This window comes from Clavelina lepadiformis, chromosome 2 (assembly GCF_947623445.1).
Source record: "Clavelina lepadiformis chromosome 2, kaClaLepa1.1, whole genome shotgun sequence".
NCBI lineage: Eukaryota > Metazoa > Chordata > Ascidiacea > Aplousobranchia > Clavelinidae > Clavelina > Clavelina lepadiformis.
The window spans coordinates 24,957,865-24,976,601 of NC_135241.1; the positions used below are offsets into that span (position 1 = coordinate 24,957,865).

General features: G+C 34.1%; 2 protein-coding genes across 2 annotated transcripts in view; both read left to right on the forward strand.

Moving 5' to 3' along the window:
- LOC143445802 (uncharacterized) overlaps positions 1–18,737 on the forward strand; it is a 51,332-nt gene that overhangs the window by 27,004 nt on the left and 5,591 nt on the right. The window lies entirely within an intron of this gene.
- Positions 6,453–18,700, forward strand: LOC143446429 (uncharacterized). The gene is made up of 17 exons (XM_076946051.1): positions 6,453–7,881; positions 8,541–8,695; positions 8,827–8,918; positions 9,203–9,336; positions 10,152–10,343; positions 11,170–11,330; positions 11,451–11,583; positions 12,099–12,398; positions 12,604–12,870; positions 13,730–14,029; positions 14,235–14,501; positions 15,319–15,615; positions 15,716–15,985; positions 16,550–16,666; positions 16,981–17,060; positions 17,211–17,445; positions 18,588–18,700. The coding sequence occupies exons 1-17, from the start codon at positions 7,833–7,835 to the stop codon at positions 18,698–18,700; spliced, it is 3,162 nt and encodes a 1,053-aa protein (XP_076802166.1). The 5' UTR covers positions 6,453–7,832.

The window sequence follows — 18,737 nt, forward strand, 5'->3', positions numbered from 1 at the left end:
GAAATAACATAAGGTTTGGACGCGTTCATGTTGAAAGGTTTTAGATTTTGTTGACAAAGTAACTTAAAAGTCAAGTTAACAAACAATTAAGATTCAAATAACTTCGAATGTATGACTTTGCACAGGGAAATAGGGACAGCCTTTTTCAAACAAATTAATTGCAACTAAACAACTTATAATTAATATTAAATGCTTGAATGTGGCTCAATTTGATTCAACATCAATACTAAAAATCTTTCTATTAGGGTAGGGTAGCCAATTTGCGAATAACTTCATATAACGCAAAGTAAAACGTAAATAAAACAAGTTCTATTGATCACACAGCCATAATTTTTATATCATTAGAAGCGTATTTTCATTCCTTACATTACACTTTAAAACCGTAAATTTTTAATAAATATCTTTCAGGTGGTAGCAAAAATTGCACCAGCAAATTTTGCGCCAGTGTGCGAAAATTGCGCCAGTTTGCGAATGGAAGAAACATGAATTTCACACTTATTCGAGCTAGTTTACTGTATTCCGATTGGTTAATTTTAATTAAATAGACATCAAATATTCATTCTAGCTTAAAACCCTGACGATTATTTGCCATAAAAATGGCATTTTTCGAAAATAAACCTATAGTAAGTTACATATGTTTCGAACAGAAACCATAACCTTTATTCTTTTTTAGATTTGTACCCCGATTCTAAGCAAATGCGTTTTCTAATCGTATCGTTAATTTTTGACATTGACTGTAGGGTTGGAAAATAAAGGTGCTATTCTTGTTAAACTCTTAGACCGTGCCCAAACATGTACCGATAAATATTTAAAACATAGGACTATACGGCATACCGCATACACCAAAGTATTAAGACCAGTTTAAAATAAAAAGAACCAAATACCAAGAAATCGGAGAAATCAGAAGTAGCGAATCGTTTTATTTACGGCTAACGAAAATCGGAAACTTAAGATAAAGGAACATACCAATCCACAAACGTCTTTCAATGTTTAACATCCACATGCAATCAGAGGCATTGTATTTGTATAAAATGTGTTTTTTTTTAAAAGACTTCAACGAAAATAGCAAAATCCTTTGCAACGAATGATTTTAAATATCACGCTTGAACGGAATCACAATATGGAAAGCAAACAACTTCAAAATAACAACAGTAAGAATGGCAACCAGAGTTAAAATTCAAATTGTCATCTGAAACTAGCATTCAGATATGCCTTCACTCACAGTTATGACAGAGGTAAGTGAGCTGTTCGACGTCATGTTGGGTGAGATTGGGATCCAAGTGGGTACATTTAACATGATACCAGCGATCGCAATTATCCTGGATTCGTCTTTTCCCCCTGAAAACTGCACACAACATTCTGTATAAATATCCTCGGAGATAGTCATCGATCTTTCGTTCGGAGATTGCTTCTTACCTATTCTTTTTTTGTTCTTTCTCTGTGTCTTGGAAAGTCTCAAAATCTTTCTTTCATTCTTTTTTTTCTGTTTTTCACGAATATTAGCTTATTTTTATTAGCATCCTTTTTTGACGTAATTGGAGGACTTGGGGAAGACGTCAACACATCATTGCAAATGTCGGAGGAGAAAGCCGCCTCCGATCGGTCATTGGAAGTAACGCGTTGCGTGTGTTTGTCACTAAAAATAACTGGCTGTACATTGTCATCTGGAGTTGATGTCTGAATTGCAGTGATAGAAGTTATTGGGTCGTCAAACCCTAAAGAAAATCCTTGTGAAGGAATCGTCTGGAAGTAATCAACAGCATTTTCGTCTATCGGCCATATACCACAAGCTTTGAAAGATTGTTTGATTTTCGCGGGCTGTGAACTTTTTTGCAACGCTGTGGTAAGTACTTTACCAAAAGTGAATTTTGTCACAGGTGCTTTCGTGTTCCTCACAAAAGTTAAGCAAGCTGATCTCCATTTGGCTTTTTAAGCTTTATCAAGTGGTTGCAATACGTGAGACGTATGTGGGGGCAAGCTAAAAAGTACAACTTTGTGATCTCTGCAGAGGACGATAGTTCTAAAATCCTGTTTGGTAAGGTGGCCAGGCATCCTTCACAGATACCAAAGAAACGTCTTGAAATTTTCAAGTACCTTAGAAGAACTTTTATTGAAAAATGTCACAAAAATTTACAGAGCAATGTGACGCACCTACAGTCCTACACCCATTCACTGAAACTAACCACGTGTGACTCAAACGATTTTACAGTTCTGTGAAATTACATTCGCATATTGGCTACTGCATCAAAGTTGGACCAACGTAGAAAAAGTGATTAAAAAAGAAACTTAAAGATGAAAGAGCTCCACGAAAATTTAAAGAGAGTTAGAAGAGGAACTGTTGCGCGAGTGTGCGAAAAAAGAGCTCTCTAGCTCCTATTATTGGCGAAAAATTAAAAGATTTGTACAGGGAGCAATTTCTTGCCTCAGCAAGAAATTTAGCTTTTTTTGAGTACGGTGTGTTTCTCTATATAAAAAACAAGGATAATTTGTAGGTAGAAACTTGAAAATTTGTATGTTAACAGAGAAGGGCGTTAAAATGTTGCACACGAAATTTTAGTCCAAAATGTACAAAACTTAAAATTTGATTAGCGATTTTTGGCAAAATTTCGCTTACTGGCTACTTTCGCATATTGGCTAGCCTACCCTATATACAGACATATCCACCCAACTACAAAGTATGGCAGTAGGCATACTTTGTATGGCAGTAGCATTTCTTTTCTTCTAACAGAAAAGATTGGCATTTGTTCTTCAACTATTTTAGAACAAATGGAAGATTAAAAAACACCTCTTAGTTTTTAGAAACAAGAGTTTAAAAAACTTTCTTCGCCCAAAAACAGGCAAGTAGTTAACTGGTCATAACCTACTGGTATGCAGGTGTTCGATTACTGTTCTGCCGTTTAGACAAAAACTCACAGGTGTGCCATTTGTGTTGGACTAGAAAATACAGCAGTTTTCCACGAGAAATGGTGTGTAAAAACCTACAAATTTTGGCTTGATGGCGTGCATTGAAGCCACAATTTTTTGTTTATTTATTATAAATTGGAGATAACGGTATAGGCCTAGTGCAGAGTTAGGCATAGGCGCACTCATAAGTTTCAATGCCACACTTAAGATGCGTTATTTTGCATTTAATGACTTGGAAAGAACTTCTGTGCACTTAATTTTCAATTGATTTAAAGATTGAATTGTAAGTCAATTGTAAGTACATTATGGTACTGTATAGTTGCAGAATTGTGCACTTCCATTACCGTACGTCTGAGCATTTTTGTTATGCTTGTCATTTTTGTTTTTTTGACGGACCCAAGGTCTTGCTGAAAACGGCCATACTCTGCAGTCCGGTGAGTCAGCCAGTAACGCAAAGCCTAACAGAGCAATACGGTAAGACTAACACACAAGCGTACAAAGTCAGTAGTTAATTACCATACACCTAGTTCTAGTTACCGGTACGGAAACTAATCCAGCACATGGCTAATGACCTTTGCCAGAAGCACATAGGTTTGGCCAAAGGTAATAGAAAAGACAAGGAAAGAGTGTTTTCTATTAACTTTGGTCCAGGTTATTTCACCGAAACCGAAACGACCTTAACTTATTGCTGTATTGCACATATTTTTCACAACTAATTTAGATCATATAATCCGGAGGTACATAATTAGTACATTAAGTTTGTTGTGTGGCTTTACTATTGCTTTTACCAAAACAAGCTCCTTACCATTAGTAAGTCTGGTAGTCAAAATAATTGTTCACTTTATGATAAAATTATGATGTTCGCAAAACATGTTACTTACTTACTACTTTTAGACGTAGAGGTACGTTTAAGCTAACCAGGAGAATTATCTGCAAAGACTATGAACTTTGTCCGTGTTACTATTTTTAGCTCTATGCGCGCTGCTTTTAATTTCTTTTGCAAAATCGTTTTTGAAAACTGGATAATAACTATAAAGTTGTTTTGTTTTCCACACATCAGTAGAAACAAGCTTTGCATTCTTTTGTAGTTGGTTTAAGCTGAAAAACTTAACACGTAGTTCATCGTATGGAAGTTGTCCAGATGAGCTGTCACACTCACCGACCTCCTTTTTTCTTCGTTTTGTGCTAGTCTAATCAGTTTATTGTAATTGGTCGTTGCACTTCAGTCTTTTGCATTATCAAGGGATTGAGCTCTTCGTCTGCAAATAACCCATTTTCTAGTTACTTGTACTTTTATAAAATTCTTATATATTTTTTAGTTTGCTGATATTTTTGATAAAATTTTTAAAAAATAACTTTCGGAAAATTCCCTAACATAAAACCATGTTGAAATTTGTATTCACATTCAATTGAAGAGGAATCGTTTTGTTGTTATAACCTAACTTCTACTTGTATAGAAACGGTTTTTTCTTATATTTGAAGCAACTTGCAGTTATTAAAGAGCTGATATTTACGCTAATTCAAAAAAACTTGCTACACGTATTTTTCGAATACATATGTAGAGAAGAATCTTTGCTCAAAGAACCAAACGGGATACTAAAAAAGTTACCAGAAACAATTCATTCGTAATCTCTACAATCAACATTTTAAAACTCACTTCTACTCAAGTCTATTAGTATGGAAATAACTAGTTGTTGTAAAATTTTTATAGCAATTTACATATTCGGAATGACACCATGGCATTGTTAACACTTGCTCAAAAACGCTTTAAATAAACAATAAAACATGCTGTGATCGTTTCCTTTTATTGTAAAGACTATAAATAAGTAAACTCTTAGATATAAATAAACTTTCACTTATAGTAGTTGCTTTGGAACAGGTCACATGTCAGTTCTTGACCAGTTCTGACCCCACCAGACCGGAGTTGGAGGTAATTGTCCCCAAGTCCTCAAACTTGTAAGTTTCGGGTTTGAGTTTCAGCAGGAATCAGTTTTTTGTTCGAGTCAATTGCCTTAGTTGTGGGAACATGTAGCAAGGAAGAAGGGAAAATAATCCTGAGTTACGTAGTAAGTTAACATAACCTGATAAAAAAGCAAAGTTCATAGCAGATTAGACGCAATTAGCACATTATGTTTAATGCTGTGAAAAGTATCGGTTATTTCAGTCAACCCTGAGTCTTCAAACACAAGTTAAGCTGAAAGTCTTAGACTTAGTACGATGCTTATTAGGCTCGAAGACATGCTATCCCAGCACATTTCCTTGTTTACCAAAGCACAATCTCTTTTTATCTCTTCACTAATTGGTTATCTCTGCACATCGAAATTTGATATGTTTTCCTGTTATTAAAATTCCTGAATAATTTGCCACGATCGCTTTCGACAGCAGCAGTTATCTTGTCGTACTTTTGGAATATTATGACGTGTAAAGCTTTGCGATTAACAGAAACTCTGACGGTCGCTTGCACGTGCCTGTAATCACTATCCGGTCATTCCACGATATGCGGAGTGCGTTTATGACGTACTGAAACCTTACTTCCATGTACTGCAGATGGAAATGATGTTGCGCAATATTAACGATAATGTTATTCATTAAAAGTAAAGTTTGCTCCTCCATTTAAAGAAATTTTAGAGTTTAGACTAACGATGTCTGACTTTTCGACATAACAGAATGTTAACTTAAAACGAAGTCTAAACCGAACCTTATACGACAATTCCTCAATAATTGCGAAAAAACACACAAATAGTGCAAACAAGGGTCATAAAGTGGTTAAAACGTTCAAGGCTTGAAAGTTCATAAATATTGAAATCAATAAACTCCTACTACACATAGCCTACTGTAGTTTACCTGTGTTTGAACAAGTACAAAACGGTGGTTAGTCGCGTTTTCAAATCTCGTATTTGTTGCATGTGACTTTCTTGAATACCTATTGACGTCCTTCTAAAAATAAAGTCGAATCACGTCAACATGAAACGTTGCATTATCCGAAAGTTCGAAACTGCACCTACTTCCGCGATTATAAGCCGCCCTTATTCGCATGAACCATACCAAGTATCATAAAGACACAAAGCAAATATATTGGTCTAGTGTTTAGTCCATAGCCTAGACCTATTAGAACTTGCACTCCATGCTCTGCTGTCAAGGATACGCAGTTAGGTTAGTGACGTAAAGAAAAACTACTCTTTTGGTACATTTGGGTTAAAATATAATTTGGTATTAGGTTTTAAGGCAGACATGTGCAACCAGTGGCCCGCGGGCCGCACTGCGGCCCGCCAGGTTGTTCCGTGCGGCACATCACATTAATCTGTGATTAAATACGCTTGACTGAATTTAGTTTCCTCATCTTCCATCGACAATTATTCACAGTTTTTCAATAAATTGTCGCACTAGTGTGTCGTGGACTGCATTAAATCTATTTCTTAACTACATAAACTGCATAGGAAAGTCGTTTTACGATACTAATTTTTTCTGAAAAATTCATGTGGCCCGCGTTGTCATTCAAAATTTTGTATTTGGCCCTCCAGTGAAAAAGGTTGCACATGCCTGTTTTAAGGTTATTAGTTGAGTTTGATGAACTCGAGAAAGCAAAGTTTAAAGTTAATTAAATTATTTAATACACGACTGAGAGCCTAATTGGGAAATTATTGTACTATCCAATTGTGTGCTTGCGTTTGCTTGAGCGGTAATATACAGCGGTGTCTTTCCAAGATTAGATACAGCGATTGTTTCGAATCGATGCTCTTGGATGTTGTATTGGTTTGAAGTGACAAGATAAGTTTACCAGAAAGCACAAACGCAAGCTTAAATTGGCACCTTTTCAGCTAATAATGTAAAAGTTTTGTTAAGATGGTAATTACTAAACTGTGGTGAAAAATCAACCATACAAGTGTTTAAGTGGATTTGGTGAAACGATTTACCAATGACATTTTGGTAAAACTTCAAAAATTAATGAAAATTGCTTTCGGGGAATGCCCTTAAACAAAACCAAATCATATGTTACAATTTCCACCTCGCAAGGCAAAATGCGCGAATGGTATTACAGTGAAAAAATCAGCAACTGAGCGAGAAACTACCGCGCTCAGCGCTTGCAAGACTCATGACCAGCAGCCGAAGTATGTAAGTAAATAAATAAATGCTATGGAAGTTTCATCAACTTTCACCATTTTCTCGTTCATTGTCTGTGATCGTATTTCTTGTATAACCAGTCTACAACGAGGTTAGTATCTTACTTTTCGCTGCCCACAGTCAATTGCGAAAACAAACAATACATTAACAATTTACACCACAGCAAGGCCAACATTTTCTCGATGACGTTTCTATCACACAATGAGGATGCGGTGTCATAATTTCCTTAAGTCTGTCAGTACCAGCTAAGTACTGGATATTTGAAACTTGAAATACCTTACTTACTGACCCATGTCTTGATACTTGCTTAAACTCTCACTTAGAGTAGCTTCTGTTGCAACTGAGCTAGTGTCAGTCCACGTTTGGTCCTGGCTGGATGCTTACTGTCAGTGATTTATGCTCCCAGGCTTGTAAAATTGCATTTTGTTTATGAACTACTTTGGGTAATTTCTTATTTGACATCTGTCTCACAACAAGGACCAATGAGTTGATGAAATATTGTTAAATTGAGTTGTGCGAGTAACTTTACTGTTTAATGATCGAATTAAGATAACTTTTTATTTGGGACATGATCATATTTGACCATCAACAGGAATCTTCAAATACATTGTTGAATTGAGTAGTTCTAGCATTTCAGTATTTACTTGAACAAATTTGGGTGTTCAACGCAGAAATATGCTTAAAGTTTAACAGCAATTGCCTGTTATTACATTTTCATCAAGAATATGATAAGAATTTTCATTATTTGTTTACCATCTATCATTGCCAAAGGCATCCTTCTTGACAAACTATAAAGCAAACTTAGCATGAAGTTCATCAACAAATTTCATTTTATGGACATGATTGCAGTTGCAGGTAAGTGTGGTGCAATGTGTAGAATCGTTTCCGTTTGGTTTTTAATGGAATGTCAAACTTTATATTGAATTTTCCTTATCTCCGTTGTAGTTATAAATTTGTTTGAAATATTTTTTTATGAAAAACAACCAACCAAAACATTTACCGTTTTGAATTGTTTGCCTGAGGTTGTAGTTATTCATCATTTTACTACGATCATTTTATGTTGATAACAACGGAGTTTTAAATTACGAAAGAACATTTGGGAAAATTGGTGATATGAAGTCATATATTTGTTAAGACTATATTTGGAACTTGTTAAATATGAAGTGGAGTTTGGTATTTCATGAATTGGCGCAAACGGCGCTATTTTTAAACAAGTGCTGTCCAGTTCTGACATTAATTTTTGCTAACTTTTCACGAAGTCATTTTGTAGACTAAATTTACAACGTTGTGGTTTTAACAACGCTGCCCAGCTGTGGTGATAGCAATTACCAGCAGTAACAAATCACAGCTTTTTTTAGACTTTTTTGCAATTTGCAAAATCATTTTGCTGGATTGGAATCTTTGCATGGTCTGTGTGTCTTTCTTTTCAAAATCTTTTTGTTGTGATCTGTTTGAAACTTCTGATCTCGATGTTTTATGCAAGTTGTTGAATACGATATGTGATTTTGTTCCAGCCATGCTGCAAAGTTGTAATGGACAATACATATCAACTCTCACTACACCACACCCTGTACAGGCAACCAACTCCACTGTAGTTATCACTGCTATAGCTTCACCAACACAAAATTCAACAGGAAAAAAATGGATTCTATCCTGGATATTTAACAAGGTATTTACAAATTTAAATTTAAAGTTTAAAACGTTGACTTGTTGTCCCAGTGATGCCATCACTGAATATTAGTGTTATTGAGCAAGTTAACGTTTTAGCTTTTTCGTAATTGATCAAACATATTTTTGCAGACACAAGTTGCTCAAGTGGGATATGCTCCACACCCAAATGTTAAAACTTTAGTTGAATCATCTTCCAACTATTCAGAAAGAACCAATGTCAGGTTAATATTAATTTCTCAAGTTTCTAAACCTACAATTGCTTGATTCCCTTGCGTTATCCTGTTTAAAAATTTGCTTAATATTCTGCTGGCTCACATATATGTTTACTCATATCTATATTTTGCAAAGTGTCGCTGTCTTGATAACGATTTGAAGGTTAAACAATTCTAGTTTGTTATACAAAAAGTTTGTCAAAAGTTACGCAAATTATGTAATAATAAGCAGCTTGTAGCCCTTTGCTTAAACTTGAAATATTTTGTCTTTCTTGAATTATTATTTTTATTAGTGCAACTGACATATCAGATACAAGGTTCACCACTCATCTAACCATTTCACACCTGAAAGCTGAAGAAGACGGATACTTGATGGAGCTTGCTGCTAGCAAAAGCATTTCAAAATCTTTGAAGCTTACCATTCGAGGTTTGTTGAAAGTCTTTTGAGTATTTATTCACTCACGGTAATTTATTGATATTTTTATTTTAGTTTGTGGTAACCTGAAAGTGATATTGAACCGATAAAAAAGCAAGAACAGTTTGAAATGTTATGTGTTGTGGTTTCCTTGTTTGCAAATATTTGACAGCAAAAATTCAGCAACGGTATAATTCTCCCTTCGTCAATGCTCAAACACCAATCACATCTTTGTTTATTATGATTAGGGTCTGAACAATTTTCTCATAAACATTAATTAAATTTCCCTTCATGCAGGAATTTTTTTACAGTGATAATACTTCCACATATGCTCAGACTTGAGGTACAGTATTAATATTGTTCATGTACATAAATTGGCACACAAGAAGGATCATGTATGAAACAATTATGTTAATCTTCCGTTGATGCATTGTTGATTAGAAAGCTGTAAAATCTCAACAAGTTGGATTTTAGTCAGGATCAATTTGCTTTGTTAAATTTTTATGCAGTTGTAAAATTGAGTTTTGCAACAATCAGAGTTTTAGCTTGTGTTTGTAAACTAATCATATCATAGTTTTAAAATCGCTTTGATATTTAGTTTTTTATGTTTGGTATTAGAACAATTGTTATTGGTAATTTATTTATAGTTACATAATTTTCAAGTTGATATCGTATGTTTGGTAGTGCTTAATTGATTCATTCTTTTGCACTGGCTGTAGTTCATGGTTCACACAAGTCTACACTGTAGTTCAATTGGAAAATATGTGTGCAATGTTACCAATTATGGACCTTTTGTTATAGTTAACTGGATAATTAATTCAACACAGATTGCCACGAATCACTATCAGATGGGGTTAAAGTGAATGCAATTTCCAGAGTATTCAACTCACCAGGAAAGTTTGCATGTTCTAATGGAGGAGACTTGTTTTACTCAAATGGTACAATGCTGACATCTAGTGACACTACTTGTCTGGAATCAGCAGAATGGAGTGGTCAGGATAATCTGCAATGTTGGACAGGTTATTTGGCAGCAATTGTTATTTTTTTGTATTTTAAAAAAAGTTGTCATGTGTGCAAAGATATCATAGGCAATACAGTTTACATTATTTTCTATTTGTATAGCTTGGACTAAATTATTTTCATGTTTTTGGTTTATCATTGTTACAATACGGTTCATTAAGAACAAAACATCCAATAATTAGCTTGAACTGAGTACAAGCACCTGATATCCAGTTAAATTTCACACGTTTTATATCTACATACGTTTAAAATTTAAATTGGTACTTCTACTGTCTTATCATGGTGTGTAAAACATTAGCTTGTTTCATGACAAAGTTTGCTTGGGTCCAGTTGTAAGTGTGATGGTTGTTTTAAGCAATTTTACGTCGTGTAATAATTAAAAGTATGGTTGGATGAGACCAGTAGTTTTAAAAACCTCCATCTCTAAAGTGGCGTTGTTAAGGCCAGTGTTAAGGCCAGTGTAATCTACATCACTGGAAAGTTTTTTTTTATTTGAAATTAACAGTAACTTTCTATTTGCACTTCTTGTAATATGATGCTATGCTTTATCATTGCACATGAATAAATGTGCAATAGTAGCTGACTAGTAAACTTTTTCCTGAAATTAATTTGCATGCACTTCCATAATTCCTGTACAACATGTAAATAAGATGCATGCATCACTAAATCAATGTATCAAGTGTTTAATGTTTTTCTCCTACTTGTTGGCAGTATTATATTATATATTGTGAGCTGTTGTTGTAATTAGTTCACATGCATTGATGATTTTCTGGTAGTGGAAAGTTACTAAAATAAAGTTTTGTTAAATTTAACTTTTTTATCCAGCTCCCAGTGTATCCCTTTCAAGCAGTTTAATTATTAAAGGCAATAAACTGACGGTGATTGAAGAAAATGATATGATTCTGACTTGTAGTTACAATGATGTCATTCCTGCTGGAAATACTTCTCAATTTTATTTTGGAGGAAAAGGCAACACTAAGAGACAGGCGAGTTACTTTTAAGAATGTGTATTAGCATATCTACTGAGAATATTAAGCAAAGGTATTTTACATACATTTGTTGCATCCCCTATTTTTAAACATTACTCACACTCGTCACTAACATAGGGTCAAGCTTTCATATTGTCTTCATTGCAAAGAAGTGACAACAACAAAGTAGTCTCATGTCAGGCTGTCACTCCTTATACTGATGTCCATCCTGGAAGTGGAAGGTCGTCAGAAATTAAACTGGATGTCTTATGTAAGTATTATTAATTATGATATAAAGATGACTGTGCTATGTTTATGGGGTGTCACTGTGTTTATTGTTTGTTCGAAGTGTGTGTAAATCTTGATATTTGTGTATCAAACAAAGACAAGTGCGTACAAGCTGAGATATTTTTTGTACTTTGTCTGTTAAACAAACTGTGTAATGAATATCAGATATCAACAAATATCAATTTTGCTAATTTTTATTTCTTTAGTTCTTCATTGTTGTTTATTTTCAAACAGTTAAACAACTTAGTCTTGTGGGCTCTGTGTATATGTTGTTTTGTGTAATTTCGGTCAAAACAATACTTTTCATTTTAAAAAATTTAGATTTAGTTGATTGGAAATGTTTGCTTTTACGCAAGCGTTGAGATTATTGAATTTTTATTTTTGTGATTTTTATGGTTTCTGTTACTTGCTGATATGCATCAAGCAAATCTACTGAATATCACCTAAATCATTTGGACCTTATTGTATTAAGTTTACAGAAATTTAACTTTTTTACAGATAAACCTAAAACAGTTGTCATGAAAGTGAAGCTTTCCAAATACACAATCCCCACTAAAGATGGATATCTTTTAAGATCAAATAAAAAAGTTTCCATAACGTGTAACCCCAGTAAAGCCAATCCATCACCAATTTGTACCTGGAATTTTCCTTCAGTTAAGTCTACACCAATCAGTTCAACCCAAGGTTGCAAAATATCTCACCATCTCAGTCAATCAAGCCTGGTCTCTTGCATTGCTCAAAACAGAGCTGGTTCAAGTTTAAGCAATAATCAAACCATCACCGTGGTTCCAAAGAAACGTAAGTAATAGAATATCTTGCAGTGATAATTTTAAAATTGCCTAATTAATTACTCCATGCAAAGACGGTGTCTGGCAACTCTGAGATTTTGACACATTTTAGTTATTCTTATTTTTAGTTTTCATTATAGATATTTTTATTTATTTGGACTTCTTTGACAGAACAATTTGACAGACTGGCATGTTTTCTTTGTCTGTTGTTTTAGGAAAACTTGAATTTATTGTCACTGGGAAGAACGTCACAAAAACTGATGGGATAGTGACATCATATCTTGGGAATATTGTTACTTTTTCATGCAGCGTTGGCTTTAGTGATCAACTTAATACAACGTACAAGTTACGTGCTGGTGAAAGGTGCTATAACAAGCAGTCCTTTGACTTGACATTGAAGCCTTCTAATACTGGGAATTATTCCTGCACAAGCATGGATAGCTTTGGAACTTATAGCGCATCAATTTATCTTGATGTTCTGTGTAAGTATTTAACGTTTTCTTGGAATGATATTTTTGCTATTTGCTAATTAGATAAAACGACTTACTTTGAGATGGTTTCGTTTTATGAAAGAAAGTGAAGCATCATAATCACAAAGCATGATACTTCCTTTTATTTGGATTTTATTGGCATTGCAATAAAGGTGTTTCCTTTGCATTAGGAATAATGTGCAATCATGCATGCTATCAATGAACAGAGGAAACTTTAAAGGGGAAATTATTGTTTAAAGAATAGTTACACAGCATGTTAATAATTTAACTCAGTTACCATCTGAACTGTAAAGGGTCTTCTAGTTTGCTCTGTAATGGCTTGCTTCTTCAATCTTAATGTCCTCATATGCCAGTCATACTGTTCTTCATTAATGTCTTATTTTGTGTCATTTGTCTGCTCGTTTGTGACCTCATAAGGGCACCTCGCTGAGTTGCTTCATTCAATTAAATGACCGCGACTGATAAGGTTGTGTCGTTGTTGCCAAGTACTAACATTTGCATGAACATGTGGGTAGGTTAAGTTTGAGCCAAGTTGAGTGCCTACAGCTCAAATTGTGTTCTAAAGATGTTTTTATTGCGCTTTATTTCTGCAAGGGCTTTGACTATTTATTCAACTACTTATGACGCACTTAGCATGTAGAAAACAAATTTTATCCCTGCATGATTGTTTGCGTAATTATCATGGACCAACCACTAGTATACAAATGTATTCATGTTTGCCTAATGTTCACTTAAACTTGCTGAAATGCACTAAGTAGTGTCTCTGAATATATCCTGATTAAGTTGGTCTCCTAGTTATAAGCTGTTTGTTATCGCAATTTACAATGTGACATTACAACTTGTTCTACAGATGCACCAGACACAGTTACCAGCAAAATTGAGCTTTCTCAATACACAATCCCTACTAAAGATGGATATCTTTTAAGATCAGATAAAAAAGTTTCCATAACTTGTAACCCCAGTAAAGCCAATCCATCACCAACTTGTACCTGGAATTTTCCTTCAGTTACATCTAAACCAATCAGTTCAACCCAAGGTTGCAAAATATCTCACCATCTCAGTCAATCAAGCCTGGTCTCTTGCATTGCTCAAAACAGAGCTGGTTCAAGTTCAAGCAATGAACTAAACATCACTGTGGTTCCAGAGAAACGTGAGTAGTAGAATATCTTGCAGTGATAGATTTAAAATTGCCTAATTAATTACTCTATGCAAACATGGTATCTGTCAACTCTGAGATTTTGACACATTTGAGATATTCTTATTTTTAGTTTTCATTATAGATATTTTTATTTATTTGGACTTCTTTGACAGAAAAATCATACAGACTGGCATGTTTTCTTTGTCTGTGGTTTTAGGGAAACTTGAATTTATTGTGACCGGGAAGAACGTCACAAAAACTGATGGGATAGTGACATCATATGTTGGGGAAATTGTTACTTTTTCATGCAGCATTGGCTTTAGTGATCAACTTAATACAACGTACAAGTTACGTGCTGGTGAAAGGCGCTATAACAAGCAGTCCTTTGACTTGACATTGAAGCCTTCTGATACTGGGAATTATTCCTGCACAACCAAGGATAACTTTGGAACTTATAGCTCATCAATATATCTTGATGTTCTTCGTAAGTATTTCACGTTTTCTTGGAATTATATTTTTGCTATTTGCTAATTAGATAAAAGGACTTACTTTGAGATGGTTATGTTTTATGAAAGAAAGTAAAGCATCATAATCACACATCATGATACTTCCTTTTATTTGGATTTTATTGGCATTGCAATAAAGGTGTTTCCTGTGCATTAGGAATAATGTGCAATCATGCATGCTATCAATAGGCAGAGGAAATTTTAAAGTTGAAATTATTGTTTAAGAACAGTTCCACAGCATGTTAATAATTTAGCACAGTTACCATCTGAACTGTAAAAGGTGTTCACGTTTGCTCTGTAATGGCTTGCTTCTTCAATCTTAATGTCCTCATACGCCACTCATACTGTTCTTCATTAATGTCCTTTATTGTGTCATTTGTCTGTTCGTTTGTGACTTCATAAGCACACCTTGCTGAGTTGCTTCATTCAATTGAACGACCGCGACTGATAAGGTTGTGTCGTTGTTGCCAAGTGCTAACATTTGCATGAACATGTGGATAGGCTAAGTCTGAGCCAAATTGAGTGCCTACAGCTCATTACATACTGAAGATGTTTTTATTGCGATTTATTTGTACAAGGGCTTTGACTATGTATTGCACCACTTATAATGCATTTTGCATGTAGAAAACAAATTTAATTTATCCCTGCATGATTGTCTGTCTAATTATCATGGACCAACAGCTAGTACACAAATATATTCATGTTTGCCTAATGTTCACTTAAACTTGCTGAAATGATTAAGTTGAGCTGTTTGTTATCGCAATTTACAATGTGACATTATAACTTATTCTACAGATGCACCTGATACAGTTACCAACAAAGTAGAGCTTTCCAGATACAAAATAGTTGCAGAAGATGGATATCTTTTGAGATCAGATGAAAATCTCACCATGCAGTGCATAAGTGAAGCAAATCCATCTCCAACTTGCACCTGGACAATTTTTTCACTGAACTCGCAATCAGATATCTCAATCCCCGGCTGCAATATAAGTTATAATCTTGATCAATCAAGTTTAATTTACTGCACTGCTGAAAATGAAGCTGGTTCCAAGTCAAGCAATGTTCAAACTGTCACTGTGGTTCCTGCACAGAGTGAGCAAGTTTTTTCATTTTGCAATCGATAAAATCGACTATTTTATGCAAATGCAAGGAAATGTAATTTGGTGGACAAGTATTTTGTTTATTTTTTTAGGGAGTCTTGAATTCAAAGCAACTGGCAGCAACATCACAAATACAGGAAGATTCATCACATCATATCTTGGAGAAAATGTGGCCTTCTCCTGCAGCATTGAGTACAGCGATCGACTTAATACAACATTTCTCTTGAAACGTCCTGGTAGAAGGCACACAACTGGAAAATCCTTTGCACTGTCATTGGAATCTTCTGATACAGGAAACTATTCCTGCACAACCGAGGACAGCTTTGGAAGTTACAGCTCATCAATATATCTTGATGTTATTTGTAAGTTTAAGGTGTTTAATAGCAGGCATGGTTTTGTTTTTGATACCTTTGTGTATGATGATTACTCACAAAGTGTAGTGCATATTTTTTGTGAAATTTTTAAATAAATTTCATAATTTGTTTTGAAGATTTTTGTTGTGTAACATCACGTGTTAAACATTTACATTCTGAGAATGCATAGATAATTATAATTTAATAGTTGGTGCTAATCACTTAAGTTGATTTTGCAGTTTTTAATTTTGTTTTTCCAATCTGTTTTGCTGAATTTATAGAAAATCTGGTGCACTATGAATCTTAACAAAAACATATTTGTTTTTGTGTGTTTGTAATCTTAACATACGCATGTTTTTAATTTTTAAGTTTTTTTTTGAGACGAAAGTTGGTCATTAAACATCATCTGAATGGTTTTCATATCAATTTTAGCCAAGAATTATTTCTCTTCTGTTCTCCTGTTCGATGAAAACATGTAAGCTTGACCATAACATGTGTTTCATTACCTTATGATAACAAATATTTTATGTTTAATTAAATAAAAGCACAAATTTTTATCTTTATTTCTTCCAGACACTGCTCGACAACATGAAGGTATCACATGCAATTGGAATGTCAATGAAAGTGGAAGCTGTGTTGTTGTGTTTTGCTCAAATCCAAAGTCTCAATTTGTTTTATTGACCAAAAATGGTGTGTTTCACTTGGCACAGGCTTATTGTATTTTTAAACAGGTTATTGGTGATAATTATTAAACATGTTTTCCAAATAATTACACAGATTTCTTGAATTGGAATTGCATTGATTCCCTTTTCACGCTTTTAAACGTCTCTATAACTTGTCTCGGAACAATTTGAAAACAATCTAAAACAGTAAAAACAACAAATTTGGAAACATCTGCGTTTTAGTTGTTTGTGTCTGCCTCATACTTTTTATTTTTGCTGCATGTAAATTTGTTTAGTTCAGTGTCAAATCCTAAAGTTTTATAACTTTAACCTTTTTTCCAGATTTACCAGTGACACATGATGGGTCAACGACCATACAGTCTGATGGTGATCAACAAACTTTCACCTTCAGCAAAACTGAAGTAGATTTTTTCGAAAATCAAACCGACATGTTTAAGAAATGTTAAAATTAAAGTCACATTTGCAGACGATCAACTTTTAACAAGCGTTATGTAGTTCAGTGAATGTTAGTTGTAAAATTTATTTTACCTTTTTAATATTTTTATTTATAGGTGCTTAGTTCAGACAATGGAACATATACACTCACTGTCAGATCCTTAGATAATGAGTCTTTTCCTGAAAATGCTTTGATTAACTTCACCATTGTAGTTGCTGATGGCCCTTTGGTCGACTCAGGCATTGCTTGGCTTCAACCTGTAATTATTGGTGGCTCTGTTGTTGGTGTATTTTGCTTATGTGTCATGATTTTTGTGATTGTGCAATGGAGGCGTGGAGCTAAGAAAACAGGCAAGCTAGTTTTTCAAGAACAATTAACTATCCTACATTTGTTAACTCTTCACTTCTTAACTTTTTAAACGTGTGCTTTCTTGCTTTATTCGATATACCGTTATGTTTGTAGTTAACAAACAGTTTATCAGCTGTTAATTGTTTTGTATTACAATGTAAACCTAATCCGTTATGTTAGATATTAGCTTATCGATCCTTTTAGACCATTTATGACATACATCTGTAGCTTTTATAATTTGGTGTTCACTTATAGTCATAGTGGTAGGCAGAATAATTTTTTTGGTCTTACATTGTGAACATTACTGTCAGTGGATTATGTGCAAATCTTGTTAAGTATATGAAATAGCACAACGCACAGTTATTTTTATGTCAACATTAATTTTGATAGGTGGCGTAACACACGCAAACCCAGCATTTAATGGAGACTCTGGTATGTGCCTTTTAAGTAGATAATGGTAGCTGACTACTTTAACTTGGCTGAATATTTTAGTGTTTGTTTTAATTGCTTTGGACATTTTTAACTAACATTGCCATTAGTTTCTGCTTGCTTAAAGCATAATCTTGTTAAACTTTTTGTTTCATGTTTAACATGACCTTAACCATACTCAAGGTAATGCAACAAATTCAGTTTTGCAAATGTACAAGTGTTGTTTAAGAGATGTCTGTGTCAATAACAGAAGTGGGAGTTGCGATTTATGGAAATTATAAATAAAATAAAAATAAATGCAATACAAATATCATAATAATAATAAACAGTCACAAATATAATAATAAATAATGCAATAAACGCAATATATACTTGCTAATGTAAGATAATTTTAACAACAGACATTTCTTGTAAAAACTTTTATTACATGGATATTGACTAGTTGAATAGGGAACTAGGAAAACCAACTCAGTACCAATGCTGCTCGATTTTTGTTTTTCTGGTCTTAATCAACTAATTTTGTACAATTCAGTTTCTTTGATGTGTATTTACAACATGTACGGTGTGAAGCTGATCAGACAAATGTTTAAAAAGTGTATTATACTGTAAACTATTTAAAGCCCATTGTTGTGTGATTGGCTTTCTAGAGAATGTGTTTTGATGTGTTAAAGTTACAGCTGAAGTAACTCCATAATGTAAATTATTTTGCGATTAGATGAAAAAGAAGAAAGAATAAATCCACTTTATGGATCATCAGAATCTCCTGACCAGGTTGAAGCTGCCTATGCCGAGGTTGACAAGAAGAAGAAGAAAAAGAAGAAAGGTTGAAATCTAATCAATTTGTTACATGTTACGTCATAAAAGC

Excerpts from the sequence above, each read along its gene's own strand:
- LOC143446429 (XM_076946051.1), top strand. The coding sequence starts at position 7,833 with ATGAAGTTCATCAACAAATTTCATTTTATGGACATGATTGCAGTTGCA. Across the intron at positions 16,667-16,980 it reads TGTTTTATTGACCAAAAATG|ATTTACCAGTGACACATGAT; the intron begins GTGTGTTTCACT and ends CCTTTTTTCCAG. Across the intron at positions 17,446-18,587 it reads GCGTGGAGCTAAGAAAACAG|ATGAAAAAGAAGAAAGAATA; the intron begins GCAAGCTAGTTT and ends TTTTGCGATTAG.